Consider the following 26,654-nt stretch of genomic DNA (forward strand, 5'->3'; position numbering starts at 1 on the left):
CATTTCATGAAATATATATATATTCTATTTTTGGTATTTTTCTAAAATGAATTGATAACATAAAATGTACTCAATCCAAAAGAGAATCTGTGAAATGTGCTGGATAAACAAGATTGATCAATGCAGGCCCCACCTCACAAGTTACAGGACTTAAAGGATCTGCTGCTAATGACTTGTTGCCAGGTACCACGGGACACCTTTAGAGGTGCTGTGGAGTTAATGCCTTGAAGGGTCAGAGTTGTTTTGGTGGCAAGGGGGGAGACCTATGCAATATTAGTTAGGTGGTTTTAATGTTGTGGCTGATCAGTGTAGTCTTAGTGCTGTTCATACTAACTTTTCAAGTAGACATGCTGCCTTAGCAAATACAGCTATGTACCTGTGATCTGATTAATAAGAATGGGCAGGGATTTCTGGTTTAATTATCTCTGTTTACAGCTAAATACAGTATATTACCCCCAAATAGAAATAATTCATAGTGTACTTCTGCCTTATAAAGTATTTTTAAAATTCGAATAGCATGTTGTGAAGAATGTGATCATAGCACTATCATATAGGGATGAATTTTAGGGGAATACAGGAAGGGTTGGAACCTTGCACTGTAAAGGTATTGTGTCTGCTTTATGCATAGGATCAATGTTCCACTCCTTGGAAAAGCCATACCGTGTTAATACTTTACTCTGCTTTGGGGTGCCACACTATAAGGCATCCCCAAACATTGTGTGATAATTGGATGGCCAGGTTTAGAGTATGGACAAACTGCAACCTTTCATGAAAGAGAGAGCTCAAGGTTGCAGAAGTTCCAAAAAATAGCCAGAGAAAATACAGACAGCTTACCTGTGTACTTGAGCAGTGATTTGAAAAAGGACCCTGGTTGGTACCCACATTAGTGAAAAATATACTGGTTGATCCTGGATACCAGATAAAATTATTCTTCTGGTATGGATTTGATTAAACCATTTTACTGGTATGTTAAAAAATCATACCGGTAAAATAAAAATAAACACATTAAAGATAAAACACCAAATGTGAAAATATGTGCATGAAAAAGGAAATGAGAAATAACTGGAAATTATTTTATGTCAGTGTAGTAATGCCTTAAAGGTAATATCTTTGACTATAAACTTTTATTTTAATTGGGTGTAGTAAATGAGAATATTACCCAGAGAGATGTGTGATTCTGTGGCTGTCTGGGTCGGCACCACATTCCTTGGTTACTCCTGGGAGCCACTTGAACCGGGAACTGCCAATAAAGTACCCAAGGATGAGACATGCAAATGAGGACATTAGTTGGCAAGAGGTGATGCATGTGCTTTGTGCCTTTATTTATAAAAAAACAAACAATGTCCAGGATGCAATGCTTCATTTCATCCTTAATGAATAAAATTATGTGAAATATGGAGGTTAAAATGTTCAATAGGTTAATCTAATAAAAACTAGGGTAGAGTTAAGGGGGAAAATTATCCTTCCTTAAAAACCGTGAGCCTTGGTGCTTCCCTCCAAAACCAAAGTGTCCATAGCTTACCCTATCCAGATTCCTCTGCATTCATCAACAAGCGCAGGCACCCCTTAAATCCAGGATGGGTCCCTATTGCAAGATCTCATGCATTTGCGGGGCTCTGTGCTGAGCTTTGCTCCTCGATCCCTCCAAGTTGCAGTCTGTCGGGCCTCTTGGAGCACTTGGTTGCCCCTGCTATTAAGGGTACTCAGCAGGAACGACCCCTCTGCCCCCCTTTTTGAGCGTTTAGGTACATGCACCTCACCCTATGCTCATTTTGCAATCCACAAGCTTCCCCTCTCATATCACACCAGCTCCTTCCTTTTCCTACCCTCCTTTCCTTTAACGTCTGTTCCTCATCATCCTTTTCTTGTCTTTTCCTAACCTCTTTTCTGCGCTTCTGCTCCTTTTTAAAAACACGTGTGGTAATAATGTCTCCCGCACTCCTGATCAACCCATCCCTCATGTGCCTCTGGCGCTGCTCTGCCACACTACCTGCAAACCACCCGAAAACCTGAGAGCATTTTTTATTTATCTAAAATGCTTGAGCCACAGAACCACTATATCACAGGTTCAACCTAATTTTTGAGTGAGTTCCAAGCAGACAGGCAGGACAGAAAGAAGCTATGACTTATGTGTTTGCTTGGCATCAGCAGCATGAGCAAAACAAGCTTAAGAAACTGTCTTTTTATTGGTTCAAGGGAGATGAAATCCTGCAGTTGAATGTATTTGATAAGTATTGCTTTGATTATTAAAGCTTGTTAACAAGCATTTTGATGGATATGAGGCACATCTTTGTGCATAAGTAAACATTAATATATTTCAAGTAAAGCAGAATTGAAGGAAAAGATAGTTATGCATAGCTAGCTTATAAATGTAAGGCCTCAAGAAAATTGCAGAAAGACCAATATTTGGACACAAGAAGCAGGGAAGAGTTACTTACATGACTGTGTGGTATGCACAGGAGAGGTTTATATGCATACCTAAATAATATGCATGGACATAGCAGTGGAACAGACAAAAGCCTGACAGTGCTTCCACTGGTCATTGTCTCTTACACTAATGTGTTTCAGTTTCTTTTTTTATCTTTCTACAATTGTCATACACATTATTCACTTCTATTAAGGATTATGTTTTTCCATCCATTTATCCATCCATCCATTTTATAACCTTTTTGTCCATTTCAAGGTTACTTATTGTTTTTCACAATTAACCATAAGATAGTGCCAGCCATTGATGTGGTATCAAGTCATCATAGGTCACACTAATGTTCATGCTCAGACATAACATCAATTTTTAATTGCCAGTTAACTTGACCTGCACATGAGTGTGAAGCAGGAAGAAAACAAAATTGGAAGACAGGAAGAATGGGCAAAGTCCACGCAGTCAATGCCAAGGTCAGAATCTGAACACTAGATTCTGTGAGGCAGCAAAGCTAACCAATGTCTCATTGTGCTGCCAGAATAATATTTATGTTTCTTTGAAAAGATACTTTTCTAAAAAGAATTAAATAAGATCTAGCAGGCCTGTTCATTTTTATATAGTTATTCACTTAAATGTAATATTCTTACACCTGTTGAATCTAATTCAGAGTTGTAGGGGGCCAGAGTTTATCTTGATGTCGTACTGAATCGCGCATCAGTCAAAGGCAAGCCATGCTCATTCACACACTGGCACTCACAGAGGGCCAATTACATTGCCAGTGGTTTGGTATGATAATAGATGCATGAGGGGAGGTACTATGCTACCTAGCTGAAATATGATTTACATTTAAAGGCTTAGAGTGCTGTTAACATTCACAAATACAAAATTCCATATAGCATTCAACAATAGCAACATGAACAAACTAGTCTGTAATATTGTAAAATGGTTTTAGTTTTAGAGTTAAGTTGTCCAATAACCTTTTTGAGCTGTATTAGTATTATCTCAAAGGTGATCTTTACATTAAGATTTGGTTCAATGGATGAATTGGACTAAATTAAATAAAGTCTAGTGTTGATTCTGTTTAGTTTACATTCTAGGTCCGTTCTGCTTAAATCTCTTTAAATTATAAAGTGTAGCTGTTCTGTGTGCTGAGTGATTTTTTTATTTGAAATCCTTTATTACCATTAGAAGTAGCACCAAGAAATGGATCAAAAAGGACCATTGATTGTTGTTCTTAATGACACCCTCTTACTGGTAATTTAAAATGTTGAAATTTAAATTGCATTCCTTTTATAAAACCTCATTTCTCATTTTGTATGTTAGGGTAGTGCTTCTCAGATCTAGGAAAAAAGAGACATAACCGGTTTAAACTAGTAAGGCTCATGCAGGCTCGTGCTGATTTTAAATACTGAACAACTTGTAGATTGAAATGACTTGTAGTTTTCTATTGTTTCTAGTGACATAATACATTTATGCACAGTTTTCTGTGTATAATATTTTTCTAAGAGCATTTTAAAATTTATACTTGGAGTTAGTTCACTGGTCTTAATGATAAATAGAGGTCTGCATCAAGATTTTACAAATACACTTTCATTAACAAAGTGTCTTCCCTATACTCAGAGAAAGATGTGATGGCTCTTCCTAACCCGACAAGGTGAGTGTTCACAGTTACACATAAAACTTGAGACCAAACTAGTGAATGTAGTTCTTTATTGGCAAATCATTGTTTGCTGTTGCTCTGCACTGGTGGTTTTTAGTGCACTATGCTTTCCAGGAATCTTGGTAAATGGAGACTTCCTGCCTCGAACATAAAGTAGGATGCATTTCAGTAATGAATCAAAAAAGAGTGAAACAACACATCTAAGAAATAATTGTTTTGTCACATTTTCATCTTTATTTCAACCTAATTGGAATCCTTTGTGAATGCATTTGAATTTTTATAGATGGAAAAATATATTAATAAAATCTGCATTTGTTTACCTATATGTTGCTTCAGTTTGACATGCACATTTTACAGTCAATATAATGTACAGTCAATATAAAATGGAAATCAGAATCTATATTTTAGCAAACCTAAAATGCATATGCATCATCTAATAGTTATAACAGCAAGTTTTAATGCAGTTATATGAAAATTGTAGATCATGGTAGTATTCTCCTTTTTTATTTTATTCTGATAAGGTGCAATTTTGAGTTTAAACGCCAACTGACCTAATGTTTGTTTCCAATTCAATTTTCTGTCTTCCATAAAAGCAAAAAATTCTATGATCTCATCCAAGTATAATGCAGTAAATACATTTTGTGTTTTCTGGGAATGTGAAGCTTTAATTATTTTTCTGATTTAAAAAAAAAAAATGATTATGGAGCCAATGTTTAATGTGTGCTTTTCTGCTTAATGCCAGACTGATAAACTAAAACATTTATTATAACTTTCTGTATCCCCCTTTGTTTTAAACAAAAATAAGAAGTAAAAGTTATGTTTATGCTCTTTTAGGTTTTCCTTGCTCAGAAAGAAGAATTTATTACCAAAACTCCAGTAACATTTTCTGATAAGGTGTTTATTACTCCTTTTATCAAAAAAGATATATCGGAATTTCCTTTAAAATTGCACTGTTAATATTTACAATTTTATTTTTAATAGCAAGGCATATTTAAGCTGTATGTAATTTAAATTTTGTAACAACTGCCTCTCTTTTTCTCACATTCCTTGCGTTTACCCTGGTTAAGGCTGTAATAACTGCCGGCTGAGAACACCTGACTGAACTTTCCTTTTTTAGACAACAGTCTTTAACTGCTCCTGGGAAATTCCCAGATGCTGCTACAAAGGCTGAGAGGTACAGTCTTGCTGCCGTGTGTATGGTCTTCCCCAGGATCATGTCCCAGTTGATCATCCCTTACACAGTGACCCATCTTACTGAGGAAATGCAATGACCAATATTCAGGACTCTCATGCACAGATTTAGCTTCTACTTTAGCCTTGCGTTGATCACATTGTGGTCAGTAATCAGAATCACTTTTATTTGCTGTCAGAAGATTTTAAATTGGTGGCTTTATACCTGAACACAGAATCACATACAGATACCATGAAAAACCTAAATTAAACAGCATACATTATAAAGAGTTGCAGAATAGTGAAATTATTTTGGAGGTGTGCAGATGTAGGCGTTTGTGTGTTGTGTGTATGCATATGTCCACACATACATGAATAAAGACTGTATATGCACACAGACACTCACAACTTAATATATGAAAAATCACAAGAGTAAGCGAGGAAGACAAGCCAATTTACTGGTTTGAGTGGACTATGGCTCTGGGAAAGAAACATTTTAGGTGTCTAGTAGTTGTAGTTTAAATTAACCTTAAGAGTTCACCAGAGGGCTGTTTTTGAAACAAGTGATGGTCTGGGTGAGGTAAGACAGTGGTGATCCTTTTGACATGGTTTATGACATTGAATGGATTCAAGTCTGTAACAGATGGAGAAGCACAGCCAATTATTTTCTCAGCAGGCCTCAAAACATGATATAATTTATTTTTAGAGTGGACTGTTGCTAAACCAAAACAAACAACAATAGAGAATGTGAATACAATTTTTAATTATGGCATTGTAGAATTTACAAGGATTGGCTGGGAAAGATTTAATTTCTTTAGCTGGCTTAAAAAGAACATCCATTTTGGAGCCTTTCTTAGTGATTCAAGTAGTGTTAATGTCCCAGCTGAAAGAGTTTGTGATAGTTATGCCCAAAATTTTGAAGAATTCCACTGTTGACTTTTGCAAAAGTTGATTACTGTTTCCATTGTCTTGGAGGTATTGAGCAACAGATTTTAGGTTGTAATCCAAGATACAAGACGAATCTTCTCCTTTCTGTATGGAGTTTCATTACCTTTAGTAATTAATATAATAATGGTGGTGTTATCAGCGAATGTAATGATTTTACTGAAGTGTCACAGAACGTAGTCATTAGTGTAGAGATTAGTAATGATTGCATATTTATGAAGAATATGATATTTCTGTCATGTGTATGAACTTTTTAAAATGGTCCATGGTGTTTGCCTACCGTATTTCTACCAGTAAAATGTACCAGATTTTTGCCGCCTAAAAGCTACACTCTGCCTCATACAGACACAGAAAATTGCATAAAAGAAGTATCTGCCTAGATACAATGAAGAATGATTTAAGTACATGTATGTTAGATAAAATTCCCAGTTGGAGCTGGAGGTTCTTTTGGCCTTGGAATCCCTGAAAAGTTTGTTTCTCCATTTTTTTCCCCTGTCCTCCCGGTCATCTGCTCTTACCATCATATTCATCTTTAGAGACTTTGAATACAACACTATATATAAGTACTCAGCCTTTCTACTACTTATATATCGGTGTTATGCAAGCCTGCATTAGTTTATTTTTTTATCTTTTCATTCTCATTATCTAATTTATTTGTTTTTCTTTTCTTGTAACCTTTTCTTTGATGCTATATCTTGTCAAGCACTTTGTGCTACATCCTGTGTATGAAAATCTGCTATAAAAATAAATGTTATTGTTGTTTGTGTACTAGGATTAGAGTAGTGGGTAAACTACACAGTCTTCAGGGGTATCTGTGCAGATATACAGTGTGAGAGGTGGGAGTCCGCCCAAACATACTCTTTCCTGTTTATCAAAAAAACTCAACCCATTTACAAAGAGAAACATTCAGTTCAGTTTGTAGAACTTTAGTTAACAGTTGTTTAGAGACAACAGTGTTAAATGCTGAACTGAAGTCTACAGACATTATTTTGGCACAGTTTCCTCTACAGTTTAGATGCTGTAGCACAAAGTGAAGGCCCAAGATTATGGCATTGTCCACATACAGTATCTCTTTGCCCTTTGTACAAAGTAGAGTGCGTCAAGCTGGGAAGCAGTAATAGATTTAAGATGGGTTAGGACAAGCCATTCAAATATTTTAATTAGAACTGATGCAAGTGCAATAGGCCTATAATCATTAAGGCAGAATATTGTATAATTTTCGGGGCCTGGAACGATAATATAAGATGTAACAGTGTCAGGCAGCCAATGAAAATTTTCACAAGCATTTTAAAGAAATGCAATCCAAACTACAGTATCTTGTAATGTTTCAACTGACTCAGCAATCCATGAATATATAGATGTCTTACTGGTTAAGCTTATTTTAGCCTGCTTTGATTATTAGTGGGTAGCAATTGTAGTGGTCAGAATTACCCAAAACTCAAATGAGTATTATTGAAGAAAATTCTCTATGTGAATAGAATGACTTACAGTTAAGTTGCAGTTACAATTTCAACAAAGCTTTTATAAATTGTTTAATATGTTAATTTTAGCTTTTAATGCAGTTTTAAATTCAGGTCATTTATTAGGAGGGAGTCCTGGTGTGCCTAAATGAAGCATAATGGAAGGGATGAACAAAGGGGAGAACACAAAGTACTGTAAACTAAAAGAAAAAAAAAATAATCTAAGTTTTACTTGACCCCTGCGTATCCATTGGGATACCTCATTCACATCCCAGAATCAAAAAATGATATGATAAGTACTCCTCCTCTCACCTTTCAGGTATTTGCCTTGTACACATGGTCAGTGATTTTTCTTAGCCCTCATTGCAGCTTTAGACACAAAGTACAAAGTAAACTTCCTGTGACTTCTGACCAAATTATCTTATAGAGCTGTGGCTTACCCTACTTTGACATAAAAACACAGAAGAAATTAGAGTGAAATGACACCTTTTATTGGCTAACTAAATAGATTACAAATGTCTGATGAAGGGGACTTATCTGCCTCGAAAGCTAGCATTTGTAATGTATTTAGTTAGCCTATAAAAGGTGTCATTTCACCCTACTTTCTCCTGTTTCAATCTGCGGCTAACATGGTACAAGACTCTAATGCTATAAAAACACAGCAACAGAGTGCCCACTAATGATTCTGATGCCTCTGTAACCTGAACGTTTAGTAATCCTTAAATTTTAGGGTCTCTAAGGCAGCTCCTGATGGGTCACCTACCTGGTCACTTTCCCACTAGTGTACTGGGATGGCACAGCATGAGACTAGGTCATCTATCTACCTGTTGCTGTTCTTGTTTAAAATCTATAATTTATAGTCAGATACTGTTTATCTGATCTCATTCCATTTACTCTTTTTTGCGGTTTTCAGTTCTCCTTGGAACTAGAGTACTTAGTCTAGTCTGTTGGGATCACATGATTTCTTTATACCATGGTTCTTAAGAGGTTCATCCACTGTGTTCTGGGTGTAATTTATCTTAATCCATGCATCTGTTGTTTCTTCTGGTAGCATCCATTCTTCTCTTGTTTTCTTCTATCATTAATTGTACAGTCCCTTAACTTCTGCTCTTTCGACAACTCCAATTACAGATATTTCTTATGCTAGTAGGCTAGCTGATTTCTTCCCCACCAGATCCAATCCTGTACCACATTTATTATTTTCCATTGGCTCTTTTTTATTTTCTCTTTACATTTTATTCCATAAAGAACATTTTCTTGTGTTATAATGTGATCTGTAAAAAATGTTTATCATTTTTCCTGTACTTTAATTTGTGAACATCCACACAGTCCCCAAAATTATGGAACACTTAATATTTTTTTGTGGCAATTTATAGCAAACATTGCTGTTTTATTATTGCAAGGGCATTATGTACACTTGGCCATCTTAAGTCTGTTTGTTTTGTTTTTCTTTGACATTGACTTGTCTTCAGATTATCTCAGACTTGTTTATTGATAAATAATCCCCCTGATTACTTCTTTGTAGTATTTTGGTTTGTAAATTTGATTAATTCTTTGTAGTCTTTCCCTATCTTTGTATTTAGTTTGTCCTGTTGATATTTATTCAAACATTTACTAGTGGTCCAGAACATTAAACACTACTGGTTTATTTTTAGGTAGGTTTTATAATTTCACTTTCCTTAATTTGCAGCCTGCTTGATACTATCATTTCAGCTCTTTACCTTATTGATTTAACAAATGGTTTACATTTTCATATTTTGGCCCAAATCACATAATGAGGAAAATGTTTATCACATTAGTTGGTGAATGGAGAATCCCAGCTATATACAATACTTTGGCCAGGATTACTGTTTTTATTAACATTAATTTCAAATCCATGGTCATTTTCTTTAATAAAATAACCCTAATTTTTGACTTGCTAGTTTTGTTATTGTGTATGCTGGCAACCAAATTTAATCCCAATATTTTCACTTTGTTACTTGTTTTTGTGTTGTAATTGTGTCTTTTCTTTCCATTTGCCCATGCAATATTCCTTCCCATTTTCATCTGTTTAGTTTTGATCCTGATGCTTCACAAATTTTTATCAACACATATAAACATGGTCCATATAAAGGAGTACTTTCTTTTGCTTATCTATATTTTTTGGATAATTATCCTAGAATCCATTGATTTTCCTAGTGACTCAAATATAGGAGCAGAAAAGTTGCAAACCTTTCTTACACTATTATTCCATTGGAATGACTTCACTTAAACAAACTTTGTTTCAATTTAAATTGTGCAAAGCAAAACACCTTTAGACCTCTGAGAGGATACTCCATCCCTGCATTTGTTCTAGAATCAAAACAAGAAGTACTGGCAGTTCTTTTTTTTCCACTTCAGTTAAATTAATTATTACTGTAGGACCACTGCAGTTTTACTTCTGTCTGAATCTCTCAAACAATGTTTTTACTGAAGCGTCGATTTGCATGGGACAACAACTAGGTTTGGTTTTTACAGACTTTTTATAGAAAGCAGGTCTTAAGTTTGAAAGAATTGTGTCGAGGCACAGATTTGGAAAGGCTACAAAAAGTATGTAGCATTAAAGGTTCCTAATAGCACAGTTGCCATGATAATTCTTAAATGGAAGAAGTTTGGAACAGCCGTAACTTACCTTAGAGGTGGCTATCTGGCCAAACTGAGCAATCGGGGGAAGAGGGCCTTAGTTAGAGATGTGACCAAGAACCCAATGGTCACTTTTCGAACTTTAGAGAATCTGTATGGAGATGGATGAAACTTCCAGAAGGACGACCATCAATGTGATACTCCACTGGACTTTATGGCAGAGTGGCCAGATGATACATGAAAGCCTTATTGGAGTGTAAGGGTGCAAAAGGGCACCTAAGGTTCTCTCAGGCTGTGAGAAACAAGATTCTCCCATCTGATGAAATCAAGAATGAACTTTTTGGCCTGAATTCTAAGCATCATGTTTGCATGAAACCAATAACCATTCATCACCTGCACAATACCATTCCAATAGAGAAGCATGGTGGTGGTAGCATCATGCTGTGGAGTTACTTTTCAGTGGTAGGGGCTGGAAGAATAGTCAGAGTTAAGGAAAAGCTGAATTGCACAAAGTAGAGTTATTTTAATGAAAACCTGCTCCAGAGCACTTTAGACCTCATACTGGACCAAAGGTTCACCTTCTAGTAGGATAATAACCCTAAGCACACAGCAAACACAACATAGGATTGGCTTAGGGTCAACTCTGTGAATGTATTTGAGTGGCACACAGAGGCCTGACTTAAACCCTATTGAACATTACCTGAAAATAGGTGTCCACTGACAGTCTTTGAGTAGATCTGCAGAGAAGTGTCACAGAACATCCTGTAATCCAGTTTTCTCAGCTCGTCTGTTTACCTGCGTGTCAGTTGCTTAGAGTTGTATAGAGTGAGAAGTCAAGCAAAATGACACCTTTTATAAATACTATATCATTATTTGGAACACTTGCATTTCATGTGTGTTCCGTACAACGATCTATGCACAGTAAACACATCGTTAAAACAGGATCGTTTTTCATGTTTTAGTAATAATTGACAAAATGTAGACATGAAGTGTATAATGTGTGAAGCCTGAATTCCAAATATCAAAGAAACATTTTCACAAAAGATACAGTATAAGCATAACAGTATAACAGTACAAATGCGCTTTTATTCAAAAATATAACTGCAGAAAAAGAACCCGCATTAGGGTGCGACATTGACACGCATTTGCTACGACCTGGTATCAACTGTTGACTGGTAATCAAAACTTCACAGGTTCGATCCTGGACGATTCCGTTTTGAGAAGTGAGCTGCTCGTATTCTTACTATTTCAGAATAAAAATGTACATTTGATTCCAGTCTGTCACAGCCGGTGTACTTTATGATACTTGCAAAGGTTAGCTTTGTTTTTTTTTTTTATTCAGTTTTATTCTCTCAGTCACGTCCACGATCCCCCTCTTATTTTTTATCAGCAAAGATGGCGCTGACTGGTGTGGCTGGCCGTCTGCTCGTCTCTCTAGTCTATGTCTTAACTTTGTTTTTATGTTTTATTTCATCCCAACGATCACTGTCCTATGATCGTGAGTCTTTACTTAACATATTTTCTGGCCTACTTTCCTCTAAGTTTTCATCTTCTGATTGGATTTTTTGTGAACCTCCACCTTTGTTTTATTCATCTCCTGACTTCTTCACCTGGACGCCGGTGTTCACCTGTATCAGTCAGTTGAATGTTACTCAGAGACGCAAACACACTCGCCGCCATCGTGGGAAAAGAGCCGGAATTGCTGTTAAACAATGCCGACTCAAGTCCCATTGTTTCCCGATGCCTGCGAGTTGTCTATGACCCATCTTCTCCTGCTCAGGAATCCATCACTGATTCATGGGCGCTGGACACCGGATTTAATTTGTCCATTTCAAGACAGCATCACTTTTCCTCGGTGTGCAATCGGGCAGTAAACGCTACTAATCTTCGTCCTCTCACCCGTGCTCATCCTGCAACGAGCTCTTCTACTTCTATCAAGGCTGCTCTCCTGAATGTGAGATCAGTGTCCAATAAAATTTTTATTCTGCAAGACTTTATTACATCAAATAATCTGGATTTCTTCTTCATCACTGAGACTTGGATTTTAAATGGTGACTCTTCATGTTTTATGGACTTGGTTCCATCAGGTTATTCATTTTGAAACTCTCCTCGTTTGACTCGTCGTGGGGGGGGCATTGCCACTGTTTTTAAAAGTATGTTCTTGTGTCGGAGCCTTACAAGGGATCCGTTTAGCAGCTTTGAACTTCAACTTTTCAAGTGTGCAGCTCCCTTCTTTGTTGTTTGCCGTGGTTTATAGACCTCCTGTAATTAATGATACTTTCATTTCTGAATTCTCTGATCTCCTGGCTGATATCACCCTCTCCCATGACAAAATATTTATTGTTGGTGATTTCAACATTCACGTTTGTTGTCAATCGAAACCTTTGGTCAAAGACTTTTTATCACTATTGGACTCATTTGATTTTATACAGCATATTAATATGCCAACTCACTCTCTAGGTCACACCCTTGATCTCATTCTTACTTGTGATATTTCAGTGAATAGTATTGATTTATGTGATGTTTCTTTCACTGATCACTTTTCTGTAATGATGGATCTGCATATTACTGTTGATCTCCGACTAATAGCTGTCCCCACGCTGCTCGTGCTTTTAAATTCTTCTACTATATCTGATTTTAAAACCATTTTCTCTAGTCTTTATATGCATGACCAAAATATTGATATCGATGACTCTGTCGTAAAATTTTATTCCTCCTGTGAAACGGTTTTAGACGCAATTGCTCTGCCCAAGATACGCAGTAATAAGGTAAGACCAGCTCCCTGGCTAAATGAAACTACGCGATCACTGCGCCGCGCCTGTCGAACTGCTGAACGGCGTTGGAAAAAAGATGGACTGACTATCTCTAAACAGATTTTCAGGACTTCTCTTTTCAATTTCCAGGCTGAAGTTAAGAAATCGAAACATGACTTCTTTGCCGATTTAGTATCCCGCCATTCAAACAATCCTAGGGTTTTATTTAATTCAATTAATGCGCCATTCACCCTCATTCTATGATGGGATTAAATAGCACTGTTCATTCATGTGAGCAGTTTCTATCATTCTTTGTCAGCAAAATTGATACTATCCGCCGTGGCATTGTTCAAACTGGCTATGAACTTCCTACTGTTAATCATGACATTGTTCTAGATTCCTTTGATCAAGTCTCACTTTCAATGCTAAAAGAACTATTGACACCCTTAAACCAGCTTCCAGCCCCCTTGATATTGTACCACCACGTCTCTTAGTGGAAGCCTTTGATGTGTTGGGCCCATCTTTACTAGCCATTATAAATGATTCTATTAGTTCGGGGGTTGTGCCCTCATTTTTTAAACATGCTGCAGTCCGTCCCCATCTAAAAAAGGCAGGATTAGATCCTGGAGTTTTAACCAACTTTCGTCCAATTTCCCAGCTCCAATTTCTGGCTAAAATTCTAGAAAAATTATTTATAATCAATTGGTCAATCACCTTAACTCCAATAATTTATTTGAGACCTACCAATCTGGTTTTAGGCGTTATCATGGTGTTGAAACGGCACTCCTGAAAGTGTTCAACGACATCTCTCTTATTACTGACTCAGGTGATGCGCAGTCCTTGTCTCCTTGACCTGTCCGCTGCCTTTGACACCATTGACCATGAAATATTGCTGATGCGGCTCGAACATCTTGTTGGGATTAAAGGGGCTGCTCTTAACTGGTTCAGGTCATATTTAACTGGTAGACACTTTTCAGTGACTTTAAATTCCTTTTTTCATCTACTGCTCCTCTTAAATATGGTGTTCCTCAGGGATCCATTTTGGGTCCTATTTTATTCTCTATATACCTTCACCCTATTGGAGCGATTTTTAGGAAATTTAACATTTCTTTTCACTGCTATGCTGATGATACTCAGGTTTATATTCTCGTCTGCAACTCTGCAACAAATCAACTCCACAACTGTCTGTCTGAACTAAGATCCTGGATGGCTAATAATTTTCTTGATCTAAATCAAAATAAAACGGAGGTGCTTATAGTGGGTCCATCAGCTAAAGCCCAAATTGGTCTTGGACTTCTCGGCTCTTTCTCTGTCTTTTCCAAACCTCAAGTCCAAATCTTGGTGTTACCTTTGATAGTAACCTCTCTTTTGAGAAACAAGTAAATTCTGTAGTCAAGAGTTGCTTTTTCCAACTTCGTCTATTAGGTAAGATAAAGCCTTTTTTATCTTCTAAAGATCTTGAGAAAGCTACTCATGCTTTTATTTTTTCTCGCCTTGATTATTGCAATTGCTGTATTCTGGGATTAACAAATCTCTGATACACAGGTTACAGCTGGTCCAAAATGCTGCTGCTCGCTTTCTGGTTGGGGCAAGGAAGTATGACTCTGTTTCTCCTATTTTAGCTTCTTTACACTGGCTGCCTGTCAGTTTTCGAATTGATTTTAAAATCTTGCTGCTAGTTTTTAAATCTTTACATGGGCTTGCTCCTGCCTATTTATCTGAATTGTGTGTTTTACACCAGCCATCCAGAGTGCTTAGATCTTCTGGTCAGTTGTCTCTTGTTGTCCCTCGCACCAAATGTAAAACCAAGGGGGACAGGGCCTTTGCAGCTGCTGCCCCTTGCCTGTGGAACTCTCTACCTCATCATATTAAGGAGTCGTCTACAATTGAACAGTTCAAAACAAGATTAAAAACTCACTTCTTTTCACTTGCATTCAGTGACCTTCAGTAATACTGTTGGTTTCCTCTTTGTGATCATATAACATTATTTCTATTTGTTATCTATCTTATTTTATGTTCATATATTTTATTACTATTTATGTTTTATTGTTTATTGTTTTTCTTTTATTCTATTATTGTAAAGCACTTTAGCCGCAGCATTACTATGTTGTTTTAAATGTGCTATATAAATAAATTGACATTGACATTATTTGACACTGCTGTTTTCACATAAACACACGCTATAACAGAGGTGAACTTAGATCATAATGACGGTTCTGCATCGGAGCAAGAATGCACTTTTGCCATCGCTGTACTTTGTATATGTACATGGGAACCTCTGCACTCTACTTGTGACTTTACACTGTAGGAAGTAAGTAAATAAATAAATAAAGGTATTCGATCTGGCTCTTACATACAAAGGACAGTGTATGTAAGGACGGTGCATGTGCCCAAAACATTAACATTTATATGTTACTTACATAAAAGCCAGATCGATTGTTATTTACCTTGAGGTATTTACTTAACATACAGAGAATGCAGTTAGACTTTTTTTGGGGGCACATACACCGTCCAGATCTAAACACTAGCGTGGAGAGTTGCTTGTGTACTGAAGAGTCTATAGCTGCAGGTGGAAGCTGCTGTCACTTTGTATGGAAGAGCCAGATCGAATGTTAGTTACCTATTTACCTTTATGTATTTACTTACTTCCTACAGTGTTAAGTCACAATTAGAGTGCAGAGCTTCCCATGTACATATACAAAGTACAGCGATGGCAAAAATGCATTCTTGCTCCAATGTAGAACCGTCGTCATGATCTGAGTTCACCTCTGTTATAGCGCATCTTTATGTGAAAACAGCAGTGTCAAATGTGAGGGGGTGGGTGGGATCGTGAACGCAACTGAGAGAATAAAACTGAATAAAAAAAAAAACAAAGCTAACCTTTACAAGTATCATAAATTACACTGGCTGTTACAGACTGGAATCAAATGTATGTTTTTATTCTAAAATAGTAAGAATACGAGCAGCTCACTTCTCAAAACGGACTCGTTCAGGATCAAACCCGTCAAGTTTTGATTACCAGTCAACAGTTGATACCGTTGCGCCACTGAAGTGGTCGTAGCAAATGCGTGTCAATGTCGCACCTTAATGCAGGTTCTTTTTCTGCAGTTATATTTTTGAATAAAAGTGCTCAAAGCAACTGACATGCAGATAGACAGACTTCAGCTGAGAAAGCTGTGCAGGGTGGGGGGATGTGATAGCAGGCTGCTGGCTGCTTGCTCCTTATCGACACATTTACAGGACAAAAGACACTGACGGAGAGGTGCGAAGCGATTTAAGGTGGGACGGATCTACAAGTTTTTTTGTAGGCTGGCTCTGGTAATTCTAGTGTTAAGGACGCATACAGCATCACCCTGCTGCCTGTACTTGGGAAAGCAGATCATAACCTGGTTCTGCATCAGCCTCACAACAAACCAAGAGTGAGGGAGCTATCTACAACCACACGCTCATTCAGGAAGTGGGGGGATAAACGTTAACATTATACAATGTTATTGTCTGTTATACCTGCCTTGCACTCTCCACCTTGCATTTTTAAACTTGCACTGCATTTTTATCACTATTTAATTGATATTGTTTTTATCAGTATGCTGCTGCTGGAGTATGTGAATTTCCCCTTGGGTCTTAATAAAGTATCTATCTATCTATCTATCTAAACTTTGTTTTATATTGGCCTTTTCACAAAGCCTGTTATAACAAGGTGCTTTGAAAAGGCAAAAAATACATTACAAAGGAACAAACTATCCACATTTTCATAATATTGTAACATATAAAAATAGTTTAATTATATTCCTGCATTAAACAACCACAGTAGTTCTTGACTATATAATTTTAAGGAGCTTTAGTCTTTAAAAATCACTTTAAATTCTGTCTCATACAGTAACTTGCTCTAGTATTTGTGAACATTCTGGTGGTCATATCAGAAGACATACCACACGAGGTCCAGTAGAAAGCCATCGGCATCTGCTCTAGCATGTCCATCTGTTTACTCATCAGTTTACTGAAGCCACTCTTCCAGTTTCAGTGGAGGAATTTGGTGGTGTCTATCCCTGAAGCACTACACTCACCAGCTAATTTACTACATATACCTTGTTAGTACAGGGTTGGATACCCTTTTGCCTTCAGAACTGCTGTAATTCTTCATGGCATAGATTCAAAATGGTGCTGGAAACATTCCTTAGGGATTTTGATCTTTATTGAAATGATGGCATCATACAGTTGCTGCAGATTTGTCGGATGCACATTGTCGAGGATGCCAGGGGCCACGACCCGGCCAGGACGCCTTGGAGGACCGGAAGTGGGTATGTGCCCATCTTGGATCATGTGGGGGCCGCCTTCCTGGTTGCTTTGGGGGCCACGGGTTCAGGGCATGGAAGCCCCACCCTGTAGGGGCCCGTGGTCACCGCCAGGAGGCGCCCCAATGCCTTGGGGACCCTGGACCTCAGCACTTCCGCCACACCAGGAAGTGCTGGGAGGAAGAGAAGCAGGGACACCCTGAAAGCTTCCGGGAGAACAACTGGCACTTCCGCCACACTGGGGCGTGTCAGCGGGAGATTGCCGGGGAGCACCTGGAGCTCATCCGGGTGCGGATAAAAGGGGCCGCCTCCCTTCATTCAGGGCGAGAGTCGGGAGCGGAGAGGACTGAGCTAGAGAAGGCAAGGAGGCGGCCTGAAGAAAGGAAGGCATTGTGTGGCCAGGACTTTGGGGGTTTGTGGTGCACTGACTAACTGTAGATATTGTAAATAAACGTGTTTGTGGGTGACATGAACGTGTCTGCCTGTCTGTGTCCGGGTCAACTTCCACAACATTCATGCAAATCTTCCATTCCACCACATCCCAAAGACGCGCTATTGGATTGAGATCTGTTGACTATGGAGGGGATTTGAGTATAGTGAACTGATTGTCATGTTCAAGAAACCACTTTGAGATGATCTGAGCTTTGTGACATGGCGCGTTACTCTGCTGGAAGAAGCAATCAGAAGATGAATACACTGCAATCAAAACAGGATGAACATGGTCAGCAACAATACTCAAGTATGCTGGGTCATTTAAACAATGCTCAATTGGTCCTAAGAGTCCCAAAGTGTGCCTAAAAGTATTCCCAACACCATTACACCACCACCAGCCTGAACTGTTGATACAAGGCAGGATGAATCCATTCTTTCATGTTGTTGATGCCAAATTCTGACCCTACCATCTGAATGTAACAGCAGAAATCAAGACTCATCAGACCATTCACCATTTTTCCAATCTTTTGTTGTCAAATTTTCTTAAACTTGTGTAAATTCTAGCCTCAGTTGCCTAACCAACAAGACATTTTCCATCAACGATCTTGTTAGTGATAGGAAAATCTATATATATAATTCACTAAGGCAAGACAACCATGGAAAGCACGCCGGAAGGGGCGTGGATTCTCTAAGCCACCCACAAGTGAGACACCTATGGCACACGCAGGAAGGAGCCACGGCCACCAACTCCAAGACCATTGGATATGACAACAACTCACAGAGCCACGGCCACCAACTCGGACGTGACGACACAGAAAAACTGGCGTCATTTATATTCGTCTGTCGTAGAGGTCACATGCAGCTCCGACCCACGTTGACTGTTAATAGAGGCATGTTTCTCACGGAGGTAAATCGCCATATGCGGCGTGTAAAACTGTTTGCGAGGGTATCCCATGGGATCCTTAAAACGTCCCTTTACAACTGAGGTTAAAACACAATGAAGTAAGCAGTCTTTAAAAAATGAGTTTTCGGTTACGACCACGTGCACTATAGCAAACTGTTTTACACGCTACATACAGCAATTCGCATCCGCGACAAACATGCATCTTCTTAGATACTCCTGCACTTTGTACACACCCCCCTCCCACCGTGGTCGGGTGTCTTGGTGGATTATATATAGAAAGGCAGCCAAAACCGCACAGAGCAATGAAAAGTCTATGTGAGTCACAGGTGCATCTGGACTGTACAAAGACTCGAGTGACGAGTTGGAGGTGGGCACATGAGCAGGCAGTGTATACTGAACGAGAAACCAGCAGACTAGCATGACGGAGGGAGCAGAGTGGATGTCCCTCTCTCCTCCCGTTCCACCCTGAGCGATTGTGTGTTGGTTCGTTCCGTGCATTGGTTAAAAGCCAATGAAGGAAGCAGTCTTTAAAAACCAATAAGCCCTGTGCCTCTGTTTAATTACCGTCTCACCTGCTTCACCAATGCAGGCCCCGCAACAGGCGATCCAGCGGCGTCATTCCCATGACCCGCCGGGCAGCCAACCGGGTAAACAAAGTCTTTGGGTTCAGGGAGGAGTATGGTTACAAAGCTGAAACTTAAAGCAATTGACGGAAGGGCACCACCAGGTGTCGAGCCTTTCGCTTCATTTGACTCAACACAGGAAACCTCGCCCGGACACGGACAGGATTGACAGATTGATAGCTCTTTCTCGATCCTGTGGGTGGTGGTGCATGGTAGGTCTTAGATGGTGGAGTGATTTGGCTGGTTATTTCCGAAAACGAACGAGACTCCCGCCTGCTAAATAGTTACACGACCCAACAGTGGTCGGCGTCCAAATTCTTAGAGGGACAAGTGGCTTTCAGCCACGTGAGATTGAGCATTAACAGGTCTGTGATGCACTTGTATGTCCGGTACTGCACGCGCGCTACACTGAATTGATCAACGTGTGTCTACCCTGCGTGGGTAAGCCGTAGAAACCCCATTCGTGATAGAGACCGTGGTTTCCAATTATTCCCCACAAACGAGAAATTCCCAGTACGTGCGGGTCATACGCTCGCACTGATTACGTCCCTGCCCTTTGTAAAGCCCCCCATGGTCGGGTGACTTGGTGGATTATATATATAAAAAAATGCAGCCGGGACCGCAAAGAACAATGAAAAATCAACGTGGAAACTGACTGAGGCGGTGTTTGGAAAATTAACAGTCAACGTGACTCACAGGTGCATGTGGACTGTACACAGACGAAAGCGACTTAGGTAGGGAGTTGGGGGCGGGCACATAAGCGGGCAGTGCGTACTGAACGAGCGCCGTTCAACCCTGTCCTTCGCTTTGGAAGGAGAAAGCGCGACGGCGCTCCTCCGGTTTTCAGTCACGGACAATTGTATGTTGGTTCGTAGCGTGCATTGTTGCAATGTTACTTTTCTTGGTGGTTTATTAAATTACGGATTTTTCAAATGTTTATTTTTTCCTCTGTGCTTAAAAATCATTTAAAAAGCGGCCTGATTATGCGGCGTATGCTACGCCGCGGGTTGACTAGTTGATTTTATTGCACTAGTGAAACGTGGCTTAACTCTGATGGCACGTCTGTTTTAATCGAATCTGTGCCTCCGGATTATAGTTTTACTCATGCGGGCCGCCAGGGAAAGAAGGGTGGCAGCTTGGCAAACATTTACTCGAATTTAAAGTGTAAAGATGTCAGTTTTGGTAAAGTCCTTTGAGTATCTTGCCGTTGTTATTCATGGAGTTTCTCAGTTTCTAGTATTATCCGTGTATAGACCTCCTAAGTACAATGTGTCTTTAAGGAATTCTCATACTTGGTGTCAATTATAATTATGAACAATGACAAACTCCTAATAGTTGGAGACTTTAACTTTCATATCGATAATCAGTGTGAACCGAAAGTAAAAGAATTTATGAACCTCCTGGACTCTTTTGATTTGGGACAGCTCGTTAGTCAGCCTATGCATAAAGCAGGTCATACTTTAGACTTAGTAATTACTAAAGGACTAAAAGTTGAAATGTGAAGCAGATCATTGATATTGGTCTATCAAACCATTTTCTTTTACTATTTAATATAGAAATAATGATAGAAAACATTCACGAGAAGCATATTGTTAAAAAACGCTTCTTTGATTCATCAGCAGCTTCAAAATTTACAAACATTCTAATCAACCAGTCAATTTGTAGTGCTATCTACAATAGCGAGGATAATGTAAATTGTAAGGTGGAAAATTTCAATACTAAGGTGAGAGCTGCTGCTGACATAGTCGCACCTGAAAAGACAGTTAAAAAATCTTCTAGCATTGTTATACCATGGAAGACCAAAGAGTGTCTGATTTAAAGAGAACATGCCAGAGAAAATGGAGAAAAACTAAACTAACTGTCCACTATAAGATATTGAAGGTTAAAATAACAGAATATAACAACACAGTCCGTCTTGAGAGGCGCTGCTATTTCTCTAGAATTATAAATAACAATGCCATTCTTTCTTATATTCTGTAAGTGCCTTGAGCATGAGAAAGGCGCTATATAAATAAAATTTACTATTATTTTATTATTAATGCTAGTAATCCCAGAGTCTTATTCTCTACGATTGATCATCTGCTAAACCCAGGTAACTCAATGGAATGCCTCCAGAATACTTCCAGTGAAACTTGTGAGGCTATTGCTGTATTTTTTCGATCAAAAAATTAATGATATTAGAAATAATATAGTATATCTCCCCAACACTGATCTTCTTAAGCCCCAGTATTCTATTATAAACAAATTAAATTCTTTCACCAGGATAGATTTACCAGATTTATACAAAATAATTTCTCAACTGAGACCCTCCACCTGCATCCTCAACCCAATACCAACAAGTTTTTTCAAAGAAGTATCTGGCATGTTAATTGATAGTATTCTTGACATAGTAAACTTGTCACTAGATACGGGGGTCTTCACAGACTGTCTTAAGACTGCTGTAGTTAAACCCCTACTCAAGAAAAATAATCTTGACTCATCTGCTTTTGAAATTTTAGACCTATTTCTAACCTGCCTTTCTTAAGTAAAATTCTAGAGAAGGCAGCCATTATGCAGCTAAATGACCACATCAATAAACATGCAATTCTTGATAAGTTTCAGTCGGGTTTCAGAACAAATCACAGTACAAAAACTGCACTCGTTAAAGTAGTAAATGACTTGCGGGTAAATGCAGACAGAGGCCTTTTATCTGTTCTCATCCTCTTAGATCTGAGTGCCACATTTGATACCATTGATCACAATATTCTTAGTAATCCTCTTAGTCAGTGGGTGGGCCTCTCCGGCAGTTTCTTAAATTGGTTTGAATCCTACCTGGCAGGTAGAAAATTCTTTGTTAGTTGTGGTAATTATACAGACACATGATATTCTATATGGTGTTCCACAAGGCTATCCTGGGTCCGCTGATCTTTTCAATCTACATGCTTTCATTAGGTCAGATTATCTCAGGGCATAACATGAGTTACCACAGCTATGCTGATGACACGCAGCTGTATTAATCAATAGCACCTGATGACCCCGACTCTGTTGTTTCAATAACACAATGTCTTACTTGTGTTTCTGAATGGATGAGTAGTAATTTTCTCAAGCTAAATAAAGAGAAAACTGAAACTTTAGTGATTGGCGATAATGGATATAATGAGGTTATTAGAAATAAACTTGATGCATTAGGATTAAAAGTCAAGACGGAGGTAAAGAATTTAGGGGTAATTATTGACTCTGACCTGAATTTTAAATCACATATTAATCAGATCACTAGGACAGCATTTTTTCACTTAAGAAATATAGCAAATGTTAGACCTCTTATATCATTGAAAGATGCTAAGAAATTAGTTCACGCTTTTGTTTTCAGTCAACTAGATCAGTGCTCCGCTCCGCTCGAATATATCAGCCATGTATGCAAGTTTGGCTATCCAGTAATCATCATCGAGGCTGGTATAGTTCGGGCATATTTTGATCTAAAAGAAACTCGCGCACCTCGTAGCGAAGTTCAAACAATCTACCAAAACTTTGCCTCTGGATAGCCAACGAACTTCAGTATAAAACAATAAGGATTCATATTCGGCTCCCATTTCTGCACAGAGTATTCCAAAGATTCGCGAATTTAGGGCTCTTGATTTAATTATGTTTATGATTTTAATGCATTCATTCATCATGTTCAAAAGTTCCTCTGGCAAATTCTTGACCATCAATGCTTCTCGATGTATGGAGCATTGTGTAATTTGTATTATCGGATTTTTTTGTTTTACACAAGAGACAAAACCTTTTTTTACTACCCGTCATTGCTGCAGCGCCTTCCGTGCAAATAGCAATGCAATTGCTCCATTGAATATTATATATTTTGAAGAAATCAGCGGTTAGTCAGAAAATTTCTTCACCGGTAGTTCGTTCTGGAACCTCCTTACAAAATAAATAATGTTCTTTAATAAAGTCAACTAAATGTACAATAGCTATCAGTTGTGCTTTATTTTTAATATCGGTTGATTCGTCGATTTGAAGTGCAAATTTTTCAGCCAATATCAGTTTTCTAATCAGTGTACCTAAAATATCGCTTGGCATGCCGTGAATACTTCTTTTAACAGTATCGGCAGACAATGAAACTTTATTCACTTCCTTAATTTCATTGGGCCCAAGCATAAGTCAAACAATTTCCATGCATGCTGGTTTAATAAGTGTTTCGCCGATAGTATGTGGTCTTTTCTGACATGCAATTAATTTTGCAACATGGTAGCTAGCTTCTAAGGCCTTTTCAGAAACAGTAACAGCCGATTTCATAAATTGCTTCTGTTTTTGATTTTGTTCTAAGCACCTCTGAAAATATTGTTTGTCTTTTTTGGCTTACCTGGGATGGTTTGAATTTAGATGGCGATTTAGTTTACTGGGTGCCATTGCCTCGTTTGATAGCTGATCGCCGCAAATGATGCATTGTGGCTTTGGAGCCGTTTCCACCACACCACGAGAATCCATATCGAATGTAGTCTTCGTTGTACTTCCTTTTCACAATCTTCTTTGTTTTTTTTGCAACTCTTGTGCTATGTTCTTCATCATCTGTACGTGAAGACGAATCTTTTCCACGTAAAAATTTATCCATATTTAAAGGGGTATAAAACTAAATATGAATCACACGAAGAACGTTAACCATACACAATTCAGCAACACAACTAATAGTAATGAATGATAACTACTGTCGCAAGACGAGTGAATGCGACGTAGCACGACTAATACGTCGCCTTGAATTAAATCTAGGTGAGAGCACGGAGCACTCTGCCTGTCAAAGCATACTACGCATTTGTCTGGCGACTACGTAGGGCCTACGTCGTAGGCGCCAGGCGATGGGATTTATTATTTCAGAGAAATGACACATAAAATTATGAAACCGGAGAAAGCGGAGCACTGAACTACAGTGGTGTGAAAAACTATTAGTCAAAGTCCTGACCTGAATCCAATTGAGATGCTATGGCATGACCTTAAAAAGGCGGTTCATGCTAGAAAACCCTCAAATAAAGCTGAATTACAACAATTCTGCAAAGATGAGTGGGCCAAAATTCCTCCAGAGCGCTGTAAAAGACTCATTGCAAGTTATCGCAAATGCTTGATTGCAGTTATTGCTGCTAAGGGTGGCCCAACCAGTTATTAGGTTCAGGGGCAATTACTTTTCACACAGGCCATGTAGGTTTGGATTTTTTTCTCCCTAAATAATAAAAACCAACATTTAAAAACTGCATTTTGTGTTTACTTGTGTTATATTTGACTAATGGTTAAATGTGTTTAATGATCAGAAACATTTTGTGTGACAAACATGCAAAAGAATAAGAAATCAGGAAGGGGGCAAACAGTTTTTCACACCACTGTAGATTACTGTAACGCACTCCTCTCAGGACTACCCAAAAAAAGACATCAATCGATTGCAACTAGTGCAGAATGGAGCTGCTAGAATCCTAACTAGGAAAAGAAAATCCGAGCACATTTCTCCAGTTTCGATGTCACTACACTGGTTACCTGTGTCATTCAGAATTTACTTTAAAATACTGCTTATGGTTTACAAAGCCTTAAATAATCTCACTCCATCTTATATTTCGGAATGTCTAATACATTACATTCCAAATCGTAACCTTAGATCTTCAAATGAGTGTCTGCTTTGAATTCTAAGAGCTAAATTTAAAAGAAGTGGTGAGGCGGCCTTCTGCTGTTATGCACCTAAAATTTGGAATAGCCTGCCAATAGGAATTCGCCAGGCTAATACAGTGGAGCACTTTAAAAAACTGCTAAAAACACATTACTTTAACATGGCTTTCCCATAACTTAATTTTAGTTTAATCCTGATGCTCTGTATATTCAATTATTTATCATTACTATTCATAGTGGCTCCAAAATCCGTACTAACCCCTACTCTCTCTTCTGTTCTTTTTCTGGTTTTCTGCAAAATCAAAGCACCATGATGACCCTACATTGATGGATTAAAGGCCAGAAGCCCACGTGACCATTATCATCAAGCGCTTCCGTGAGAACCCTGAATACAATGAGGACTGATCATTTATGTTAGGTTGAATGCATACAGGGGGCTGGGCAGTCTCATGGCCTGGAACCCCTGCAGATTTTATTTTTTCTCCAGCCATCTAGAGTTTTTTTCATTTTTTCTGTCCTCCCTGGCCATCAGACCTTACTTTTATTCAATGTTAATTAGTGTTCTCTTATTTTAATTCTTACTTTGTCTTTTTTTTCTCTTTCTTCATCATGCAAAGCACTTTGAGCTACATTATTTGTATAAAAATGTGCTATATAAATAAAAGGTGTTGTTGTTGTTGTTCTTAACTGACTGCAGTGGCACCCAGTGTGGTCTCCTACTACTGTAGTCAATCTGCTTGAAGGTTTGTCGTGTTGTGTGTTCTAAGATGTTCTTCTGTATACCTCGGTTGTAACGAGTGGCACCAACAACCATGTCACATTCAAAGTCACTTAAATCACTTTTCTTCCCCATTCTGATAATCATCTTGAACTTCAACAGGTCGTCTTGACAATATCTACATGCCTAACTGCATTGAGTTGCTGCAGTGTGATTGGCTAATTAGATATTTGCTTTAACAAGCAGTTGAACGGGTGTACCTAATAAGGCCAGTTAGTGTATAACAGAGTTACTTTGGGGGAATAACGGCTTGAGGGACATGGGTAAAGAAAGTGTAAAATTTGATGAAGTATAAATATTTTAACTATAGGAAAAGAATGATGTTTGTGTTAAGTGATTTTGTGGGAGAGAGTAATGTGCCAGCAAATTGGAGATGGAGTATTCCTTATCTACAGCGTTAACATATAGGCATCGGTAACTGCACTGTACAGACATGTTGGTCATTTTAGAATCTGGACTTTTTTTATTTTTCGTCTCTTTTTAACCTTTCACAATTAATGTGCTGGTTTTCTACAGAGACAATGAATTAAAATTTTTTTTTTTTTTCTTTTTTTGTTAAACAGAAACACTGAAGCTGCCAGAGCAAGTACAAAACACCATTCCAACAGAGAAGCAATTAAATAAACTTGCCAGCAGACTGGGACCAGATTGGGAGAATGTATTAATCAGTCTTGGCTTAACTACAGTGGACATCTACCGGTGCATAGTCAACCATTCCTATAATGCACAGTCCCAGACTTTGGCTGCATTTGTGTTGTGGAAGCAGAAGTTTGGAAAGGAAGCTACAGTGCAGCGCCTGTATGATGCTTTCTTAGAGAATGAAATACACCCTTCTCTGGGAAATGATATCTTTCAATTAGAAGTAGAAAGTATTTAGTGTCTCAAAACAAAACGCAACTACCAATCCTAGTGATATTTAAGTACACTGCTCACAAAAATAAAGGAACACTTTTTTATGGGGCCTGGCATGAAATCAATTAAACCTGTCTGATAAT

General features: G+C 38.4%; 1 protein-coding gene across 1 annotated transcript in view; it reads left to right on the forward strand.

Moving 5' to 3' along the window:
- cradd (CASP2 and RIPK1 domain containing adaptor with death domain) overlaps window positions 1-26,654 on the forward strand; it is a 102,306-nt gene extending 75,652 nt beyond the window's left edge. The window contains exon 2 of the mRNA XM_039761235.1: window positions 26,223-26,654. Within this exon, the coding sequence (XP_039617169.1) occupies window positions 26,223-26,536 (314 nt within the window). The 3' untranslated portion in view covers window positions 26,537-26,654. The remainder of the gene's footprint in view (window positions 1-26,222) is intronic.

The sequence above is a fragment of the Polypterus senegalus genome, chromosome 8 (genome assembly GCF_016835505.1).
Source record: "Polypterus senegalus isolate Bchr_013 chromosome 8, ASM1683550v1, whole genome shotgun sequence".
NCBI classification, from domain to species: Eukaryota; Metazoa; Chordata; class Cladistia; order Polypteriformes; family Polypteridae; genus Polypterus; species Polypterus senegalus.